At 41.8% G+C, this 10490-nt stretch overlaps 1 protein-coding gene across 1 annotated transcript; it reads right to left on the bottom strand.

The window, feature by feature from the left end:
* Nucleotides 1-9701: 9701 nt before the first annotated feature.
* On the bottom strand, nt 9702-10490 carry LOC130666906 (uncharacterized). The gene has a single exon (XM_057468229.1). The coding sequence runs from the start codon at nt 10488-10490 to the stop codon at nt 9702-9704; it is 789 nt and encodes a 262-aa protein (XP_057324212.1).

Genomic DNA, 10490 nt, shown 5'->3' with positions numbered 1-10490 from the left:
GTGTACATTAAATCTAAAACACTGAGTCGAAAAGCAGAAGGAATCGCTGGTAAGCTCGTTCCACCTCGAAAAGGTCCATTTTTCATAAACAAGTTTATATCGTCAAGCATGGCTACCATTTGCGACAATAATAATAAAATTATTGGCACTTATAAATCATCTGATTTAAAAGTGACTAGAAGGTCCACACGCCGTACTTGAGTAATTAATTTATTATTCTAATTTCACAGATTCGACCACCTGAACAATACCTAAGGGCGAGACACTCCGTCAACCGCATCAACATCGAACGTGAAACATCACTATAAATTAACCAGAAAAATGACTGAGGAGACCACCCGCCAAGCCAACATACGACAGTATTGGAATAATTCTGTATTAAAGGCACCTGCATTTGTGGGTCCAAATATTCCAACCACGCCAAACTCACTGTATCGATTCCACGTAACCAGAGACCACCGACGTACCATTGTATACGATCAACCTCACAGCAAATTGGTTGAAATCAGCGACGTATCATTTGTTAAACCAATACCGAAGTCAGTAACAATCACAACACCACCAGACTTCACAGCAATGCCATTTACTGTGCCATTAACTATCAAAATTGGAGACTCCGTACACGAAAGCCAATACGTTCTACGGGACACTGTACCTGAAGAAACCTGGAGAAGCTTACTGGCGAACATTATGCCAGAAAGTTGAAGTATTGCCACCCGCTACTAGAACTGTGGAGACTCAGACTGCAGAAACCAGGTTATCATCTGTACCTGGATCAACCGGATGCCTAAGATGTAAGAGAAAAGGACATTCTCACCAAGAGTGCTCCAATGCAAAATTTGGAGACGACTACTGCACTAGCTGTCTAAGGGTCGGACACAACAACAATGCGTGTCCGTACTTGTCATCATCATCCGCTGGATTTGAGCTGATGAAAGAATTCTGTTTTGCCTGCAAGACTCAACATCACTATTTTGACCCCAAATGCAGAGCCTGCCGAACTCGGGTAAACCTGAGCAGAGACGACAGAGGGGCTGTGGACATCCTCCCGCCATAATCATCATCACCTGCATCAAACTAAGTGTCTCGCACCTGAGGTAAAATGTTCAGTGAGTTTTATTTTTCTACTTTTATATTTTCGTTTTCAACGTTTTCATTTTAGGCTTCACCTAATTCAAAAAAAAAAAAAAAAAAAAAAAACATTATTATTTCATTTTCACTTAATTTTAATTACTCAAGTTTTACTTTTTCGAAAAATATTTTGTGTACCTCAGAATGCGAAGTTAATGACAGCTTTACCGATCAATTAACGACTTAACAGATATTCATATCATTACCGATAATACCGAAAAAAAAAAAAAAAAAAAAAAATATATAAATAAATATATCATATAAAATAAATATACGATATACATACGTGTTGATAAAATCAAACTTAAGACTGTTTAAAAATTATATATAAAAACAGAATTTATAAATGTTAAAAGAAATGAATAATATAAATTATATAAGATTATTTATTAAAAGGTAACATTTAATTTACAAATGACAAAATATTTTTAAATCGAGACTACCTGAAATTAAGTTAAACAATGTGATAATTAATTGTAGCTCATTTATTATTTTTCTATTTTTAGTTTATTTTTATTTCTAAAGGATATCGATGAATCCGAAAAGTGTTACCTGACAATAATTATTTAAGCATATCATGTATTAATTACTGACTATTATTAATTATTATAATTAATTATTGTTAACTATCATTAACTATTGATTTGTGATTATATTATAATTGATTATTTCTTTGATTTGCTATTACTTTATAGATTGATTGTACGTAATTGCCTATCATCATGGTACTCTTTAATTTGCTTTCGACTGAAAGTCACTGAGTACCTTCCAGTCTGGCCCGGGGGTGTAACGAGGTTTATAATACCTCCTTATCGTACTATGATAATAGGCAGTTACCAAGGGTATTTACCTCGTGTTACCTGGTTTACCCGCTCTAACATTAGTTAATTATTATTATTATTTCATAAGCCCTCTCCATTCGCACTTCAAATGGAAGGGATGCGCATCACGTCGACGCGTCAGCATCGACGTGAATCTATAAAAAGACCTACGCGCCGATAATTATCAGTTCTTTGATATTTAATATACCTTCATTATGTCTTTATAATAAACCTAGTTTACGTTTTAACCTTTTTTTATTTTTTAAAAACTTTACCTGCTTATCTATTAGTTTCTAAGCATTACTATTAGATAATTATAGCCCATAGCTTCACTATGGAAGACGGAAACCCCGTAGGGATTTACCTTGGTTTATCCTGTGTGCTTTCACACATCCTAGCCTGTATCCTTGCGCTACAGAGGGCGGAAACCCCGCAGAGGTTATACATTCCTATTTCCTCGTACGAGTTATTCGTACAACCCAGCCTGCATCCTTGCGCTGCAGAAGACGGTAATCCCGTGGGGATATACATTCCTATATCCCGTATGAGTTATTCATACATCCTGGCCTGTATCCTTGCGCTACAGAAGGCGGAAACCCCGCAGAGGTCATACATTCCTATTTCCTCGTACGAGTTATTCGTACCACCCAGCCTGCATCCTTTCGCTGCAGAAGACGGTAATCCCGTGGGGATATACATTCCTATATCCCCGTATGAGTTATTCGTACACCCTAGCCTGCATCCTTGCGCTGTAGAAGACGGCAACCCCGTAGAGGTGTGCCTTGCGCAGCCTCGTACGACCTTGGTCGTACACCACAGCCTATAGCATTTCCTATAGAAGACGGTAACCCCGTAATCCACCTTTTTGTGTGGTTTTTAATAAACAATTGTGGAGCTTAGGCCACAATTGTTTCTTTTAATTATTACCTGCTATTTTCTATTTACCTGCATCATTGAACCAGCTATTTATAAGTAAGTATAACAATTCTATTATGATTACACCTTTTCAACCTCTCGTGCTTATCACTCTTGGCTTGCTGCATAAATACCTGTGATCTAATTTCTTTTCTTATAATTTATAACGCCCCACGATTCCCGATCCTTTATGTGCACTTTGCATATATAAATTCAAGGCCAACCGGTCGTCTGGTCCTTACGAACCGGGTAACACCAGGATCAGTTACCAAATAATTAGCCCGCTAGCTAAAAGGGACACGGGCCTATTTCTTACGAAAGTCAGAAATAGGTAACGGACGGTTGATTCACCCACTATTAAAGGGGGTGGACCTCAACATCGTTTCAACACCAATAATGTCTAGAAAAGAATAATGATAAAGCAGATATGACGCAGAAATAAAGGAATGTGAAATACTTCTCACAGAAAAAAAAAATCTGATCATTACGAAACCGTTTCCTCACCACGACACTCCGTCATCTGTTTAGAGGTTAGTTAAGAAAGGTATCCCATATTGTAATGGCAGCTTATCAAAAGGGCAAATGGTGGCAAGCGGATTACTACTATAGCCGTATGACTAGCTACGATGACCATATGGAATCACATTCTTAACTAAACGTGATTGACGAAACGATGGGTTAATGTAATGGCAATTTTTTTTTTCTATTCAAAGTGAATTTATAATCAAGAGAGTTAAGACATGTAAGAAAACAACAATTGATTCACATTTAACAACATTTATTCATCAAACTTTTATTTTATGACTCGCTATCATATTTTCGACAAAGTCGACAAATAAATGTTGATAAATTTGATTGTTGTTTTCTTTTTCTCTTTTTGGTTTTTGGTTTTAATTCATCATCTTTTATTTCATTCTCTGTCTCATTACCAGAGCCTGGAAGTTGGGGCCAACAATTAAACGCAAAAAAGAGAACAGAAAAAAAGTTTGAAAGCAACAATAGAAAAAAAAAATTAACGAACGCATGCAAGTTCAGGTGAATAAAGTCGTACTATAGCCTATAACTCGAATGTCAATTATTAAAAAGGTTGACAGCAAAACACGTGGAATTCAAATAACCAATCGCGATTTCGAATGAATAAAATTGAAAAATTAAAATAAAATTAATAAATAAATTAAAAAATTAATTAATGAATAAAATTAAAAAATCAAAATAAAATTAATAAATTACTGCATGAGATTTTGCAAAATATTTGCGACTATGGAAAATTTGCGGCGTAAACGTGGAATAAATCCTTTTCGAAGTGAAATTTACTCCAAAAGTGAGTTTATTTGAATATTACAAATCCGAATCAGAGAAAATTCTGATTTGAATAAAATCCACTCCCAAATCACTCCGCAGAAAATACAAAGTACCTATTCACACCGTATGCGGAGTGATTTTTTTTTTAAACTCCGAACTCCAAGTGACAAAGTGAATACGGATTTAAATGAAATTCCGATTTTTAACCGTGTGACATTAATTCAATCGTAAATAAATAGAAGGCAAACATGGTTTTTATAAAATTTCAGATACTTTTGGTGTAACACAGTAACCTTCCTGATGGTCTCGCTTGTCGTCCAGCTAACGTCCAGCTAACGGTCATGTTCACAATTTTGCTGACGATCTTGCTCGTCATCTTGCTCGTCATCTTGCTGGTGATGTTGCTGATGGTATCGCCCACCATCTCGCTCGACATCTTGCTGGTGATCTTGCTTGACATCTTGCTGATGGTATCGCCCACCATCTCGCTCGACATCTTGCTGGTGATCTTGCTTGACATCTTGCTGATGGTATCGCCCGCCATCTTGCTCGTCATCTTGCTGACGATCTTGCTCGTCATCTTGCTCGACATCTTGCTGGTGATCTTGCTTGACATCTTGCTGATGGTATCGCCCACCATCTTGCTCGACATCTTGCTGGTGATCTTGCTTGACATCTTGCTGATGGTATCGTCGACCATCTTGCTCGTCATCTTGCTGACGATCTTCCTCGTCATCTTGCTCGACATCTTGCTGGTGATCTTGCTTGACATCTTGCTGATGGTATCGCCCGCCATCTTGCTCGACATCTTGCTGGTGATCTTGCTGATGGTATCGCCCACCATCTTGCTCGACATCTTGCTGGTGATCTTGCTTGACATCTTGCTGGGGATCTTGCTCATCATCGCGCTGACCATCTTACTGATGATCATGCTGATGGTATCGCCCACCATCTTGCTCGACATCTTGCTAGTGATCTTGCTTGACATCTTGCTGATGGTATCGCCCGCCATCTTGCTCGTCATCTTGCTGACGATCTTGCTCGTCATCTTGCTGACGATCTTGCTCGACATCTTGCTGGTGATCTCGCTGATGGTATCGCCCACCATCCTGCTTGTCATCTTGCTCGTCATCTTGCTAGTGATCTTGCTCGACATCTTGCTAATGGTATCGCCCACCATCTTGCTCGTTATCTTGCTCGACATCTTGCTCGTCGTCTTGCTCGACATCTCGCTGGTGATCTTGCTGATGGTATCGCCCACCATCTTGATCGTCATCTTGCTGGTGATCTTGCTTGACATCTTCCTGATGGTATCGTCCACCATCTTGCTCGTCATCTTGCTGACGATCTTTCTGGACATCTGGCTGATGGTAACGCCCATCATCTTGCTCGTCATCTTGCTGACGATCTTGCTCGACATCTTGCTGGGGATCTTGCTCATCATCGCGCTGACCATCTTACTGATGATCATGCTCGACATCTTGCTGATGATGAGACTAACAGCAAGGTTACCAACTAGCCACTTAGTAGAATGATCGGGAAAAATACAAACAAAACAATTAGCAGTATTGTTTACGCAATCATTAGAAGAATCACTGACAACACTATCCTTAAGATAAACAACATGACTTTCAACAAGATAACCAGCATGAAATCTAGCAAAATGGTCAACAAGATGTCTAGCATTATCACCAGCGTGATAAACGTTTAGATGATTACCAAGATTGTCAGCGAGATGGTCAGCAAGATCACCATTTTGTTACCAAGATCTCTACTTCGTAACTTGGTTAGGATGACCAGTGCGAACATCAGTAAGGTAACAAACAAGACATTAGTAAGATGCTCAGTGAAATAACCTGAAATGTAATTAAGTCAAACAGCGAGATTGCCAGCAAAACGAACAGCATGATCACCTCAGCAAGACAAACAGCAAGATCACCGCAGCAAGACAATCAGTAGTACTACTAGCCAGGTAATCAGTAAGATGACGGGCGGAAATTATAGTTTATTAATAAATAGAAGTATTTACAGCCAATATTTTAAATTTGGCAATTTTCAATAAAAATGAAGAAAAATTACAATTTTAAATAATTAATTTCTTTTTTATTTTTTATTTCTCTGCTGTTTTTTCTTTATTTTTAGTCTTTGGGTTCTTCAAATTATACAAGAACAATGACACACACCGGTTGAATTCTGTTTTCATCATCTGGATTTCTCTACTTGTATTCTGCAATGTAAACCCTAAAACAACACGAAACATATAGTTATGTAGATAAAATCAACAATTTTATAGAGTAAATCTGAATTATTTACTTTCAACAGCAGCAAGTATTCCGGAAAGATCAGCATCTTGATAAATGCTACTAACAGTCAAGTTTTTCAATCTTGCTGTCCCGACTATACTGAGTAGTAGCCGCCTAGTCATTTCTTTAGGCTTGTTGATGAAACGCAGGATGTCTTGTAGGTCAATATATCTTACACGAACATTGCTACCTTTCATCAACTCAACCATGTCGTCATCAGGGGGACTGTTTATCACAGACGTAGTAGCAATCTGGTCACTGGTAGCTGTATCAGTGGTAACTGTGCTGACAGCAAGAATATTTTGGGTACTCGTATGAGTATTGTCCAAAATTTTATGAAAACTACATCCAGTTGAAGTAGACGCAGTAACAATAGCACTACTAACACCAGGAATGATATCACGATAGGTAGCAGTAGTAGAAGTCGTCCTGCCACAAGTAGCATCAGCAACAACACCCAAAAGAGTGGGAGAAGTATTTGAAGTAGTAGTAGGACTAACCACAGCAACTGCAGCATCAGCAATTGCATTAATAGTAATAGTAGTGGAACAAGGAGTAGTGGTAGCAGTAGTATCAGCAGCAGCAGCCAAAGGAGTAAGAGATGTACTTGAAGGTGTAGTAGTATTAACCGCAGTAACTGCAGCATCAGCAATTGCATTAATAGTAATAGTAGTGGAACAAGCAGTAGTGGTAGCAGTAATAGAAGTAGTACTGCCACAAATAACACCCAAAGGAGTAGGAGAACTAATCGAATGAGTAGTTGCAGTAACCGCACCACCAGCAATTGTATTTTTTTTTTTTTTTTTTTTTTTTTATAGGAAGGAGATTGAGGGAAAAATGCGTCACTGCACCGTAGAAAACAATATTCATATGAAAAGCATAAGCTGCTCTCCATATGCCTATTGTTCTCCGTGTGCCGGGCTCCTCCCCCAAGGATGTATTTACTTAAATGATGTTTTAAGCAAATAACTGTATCCTTGGGGGCCCCACCGGCTAAAAACCTCAATCCCTCCCTTCTTCAGACCTAGCACTGCGGGACCGCGTTAGCATTACTTCGCAGTGCTAGTCTTCCTCTTCTTGTCACCGTCGCTGTTCCTCTTCTTCAATTCTACACAATCTCTTCTTTTTTCTTCTCCGTTATCAGCTTTCGGGCGTATGTTGTCATTGTGTTGAAATTGTCTGCCGTCGCCAACATCCAAGGTATCACCAGGTCAGCGGCATTTGGCACTTCCTTCTCCTCCTGAAAGCGCAGCCGTATTTTAGACCAACGCTGACAGAAAAAGAAAGTTTGCTCGGCAGAGTCGACAACTTGCGGACAGTATTGACAGTAAGGATCGGTTTGGATCCCCATGCGATACAAGTACTCATTAAACTGGCCGTGACCGGACAGAAATTGGGAAAGGTAGTAATCCACCTCTCCTTCTTTCCGTGAAATCCAGTCACGGACTCGTTTAATGAGCCTGAATGTCCAACTTCCCGTTTCCGCAGATTCCCATCGCTCTTGCTAGAGTTTCAGGGTCTCCTCGCGTTCTCGAGCCTTAACTCTTTCCAACGGTTCTTCCCCAGCCCGACGGGCATCCCAGATGCGTCTCCTCTCGAACCCTAAAAGGTCGATTGGAATCACACCCGCGATGACCATCACTGCTGCTTCCGAAACCGTTCGGTAAACGCAAGCTATCCTCAGTGCGCCTCTCCGTTGAACAGATGCCAGTCGTCGACGATAGCATTCTACTTTAAGTGACTCACACCAGATTTCTGCTCCGTAAAGCATTATCGAGTTTGAGACACTTATGAGAGCTCGTCTACGGCTGCTCCTCGGTCCTCCGACGTTCGGCATCAACCGAGAAAGGTTTGCTACCAACGTTGCCGCTTTATTAGCCGCACCGACAATCTGATCGCGAAACGTAAGTTTCGTATCGATCGTCACCCCGAGGTATTTCAGAGAACTTCCACTCTCGACGTGTTGATCCACGACGAGAGCACGGAAAGGACTCGGAAACCACCTCTGGGCTGTGAGTACTATAACCTCAGATTTGCCTTAGCTAATGCCATACCATGGTCATTTAGCCAAGCGTCCACTTTGGTCGCGACCAGGCTTGCTAATCTTTGCGCACTCTTGTAAGAGCGCGCAAGCATTAGTGCTGCCACATCATCAGCAAACCCCTCCAGTATCACCTCACTCGGTAGGTCTAGACGTAGAAGTGCGTCGTAAAGGATGATCCAGAGTTCCGGTCCTAAGACAGAACCCTGAGCCGCTCCTCCATTCAGCTTCTTCATCATCTCGCCAAAAGTAGTCTCATAGATCAAAAAACGATCACGTAAGTAATCGTCAATGATCCGAATGAGATACTCGGACAGACCTAATTTCCGAAGCGCTTCCATTATATCCGGCCATCGTGCCGAATTAAATGCATTTTTGACATCGAATGTCATCATAATGCATACTGGACGGGATCGATGGTTTCCCGTCCAAGCTCTTCTGGCAAATGAAAGCGCTTCCGAAATAGCACCGTTTGTGCTGCGACCCAACCGAAAACCATGTTGGTTTTTCGCTAGACCACCGGCATCTGCAACTTCAATTCTCAGTCGATGACGAATTAACGATTCGAGAATTTTTCCAGCTACGTCCAGCATGCAAAGTGGCCTGTAGGACGAAGGAGTATAGGGCGGACCCTTTCCTTTGTCCAACAGGACTAACCTTTGCAGCTTCCATCGTGCAGGAAAAACTCCAACCGAAATGCAGGAGTTGTAAGCACTCAAAAGCAGTTGTTCGTGCTGAGGGAGGAGGGCCTTATGAACCTCAACAGGGATACCGTCGGGGCCCGGGGCCTTTCCTCCTTTGAGATTCTTTACAACCACCCGCAGTTCTGCTGCTGAGAAAGGTGGACAGTCGTCGTCGGATATAGTCCAAACTGGACTGTCTCGATCTTCACGCTCCGGGAACAGGATATTGACTATTTCCTGCATCGCATCAGGTTCCATAGGTGATACTGGACTGCGACCCAGGAATTTTCGAGTAACAATCTGGTAGCCAAGGCCCCATAGATCATTATCTACTTCTTCGCAGACCGCCTTTCAGCATCTCCCTTTGCTTTCCTTGATCGCCACAACCAGTCGCTTCTTCGCCGCTTTGTACTCTTCGTTCTTCTGCTGCCCCGTATCACGTTTTCGCGTCCTGAGTGCTTGCCTCCGAAGACGCAAACACTCAGCCCTGAGCAGCGCGATCTCATCAGTCCACCAGTAAGCTGGCTTCCTGCGTGAGCTCGCGGAACGTCGAGGCATCGCAGCCTAAGACGATAGCCTTCATCGTACGGTCAACAATCATCTCAACATCTTCGCGCGTCTCAGCAGACATAGGAGAGAAGGCCTCAGCGCTGTCTGAGACTGCCTTTTGTAAAGCACCCTCATCCAGCTTCGAAACCCTCCAACCTACCCGCTTCATTGATCGCTGGGACACAATCGCAGGGTTTCCCCGTAGATCATGTACCGTATACGAGATGTATTGATGATCGCTAGCCGTAAACTCCTCCAAAACAGCCCAGTCCGAGATCACCGCAGCTATCCGTTGAGTAGCAAATGTGAGGTCAATTATTGACCCACGTGTGCCCACCGTGCGGAAAGTTGCAGTGTTTCCCTTATTCACAATGACAAGATCGAGACCTGCCATCATGTCCAAGAGCTCAGTACCGCGCGTGTCGGTCCATTCCATCCCCCAATCGATGGATTTCGCATTGAAATCGCCACCTATCACGATTTCTCCCTTAAGATTGTGAACGACTCGTTCGAGTTCATTCACCCTCTTTCGGAAGTCGGCGATAGGCTCGTTGGGAGTAAAATAGCACGACACGAAGGTGATCGCAGGGGTAACTACCCATACAATACCATCCCTGGATCCACTGTCCTTCACGGAAACACACCCTAGGTCCGGAATCCAAACTGCCGCTGTCCCCGAAGGGTCACAGAACCAGTTTGGTCCGGACGCTGAATGGTATTGCTCTGAAACCAGAACAATATCCAT

This window comes from Microplitis mediator, chromosome 4 (genome assembly GCF_029852145.1).
Source record: "Microplitis mediator isolate UGA2020A chromosome 4, iyMicMedi2.1, whole genome shotgun sequence".
In the NCBI taxonomy this organism is placed as follows: domain Eukaryota; kingdom Metazoa; phylum Arthropoda; class Insecta; order Hymenoptera; family Braconidae; genus Microplitis; species Microplitis mediator.
Note: the sequence above shows the minus strand (reverse complement) of the source record. Positions and strands in the feature narration are given on the sequence as shown.

Coding starts and splice junctions, on each gene's coding strand:
- LOC130666906 (XM_057468229.1), bottom strand. CDS start 10,490: ATGGATATTGTTCTGGTTTCAGAGCAATACCATTCAGCGTCCGGACCA.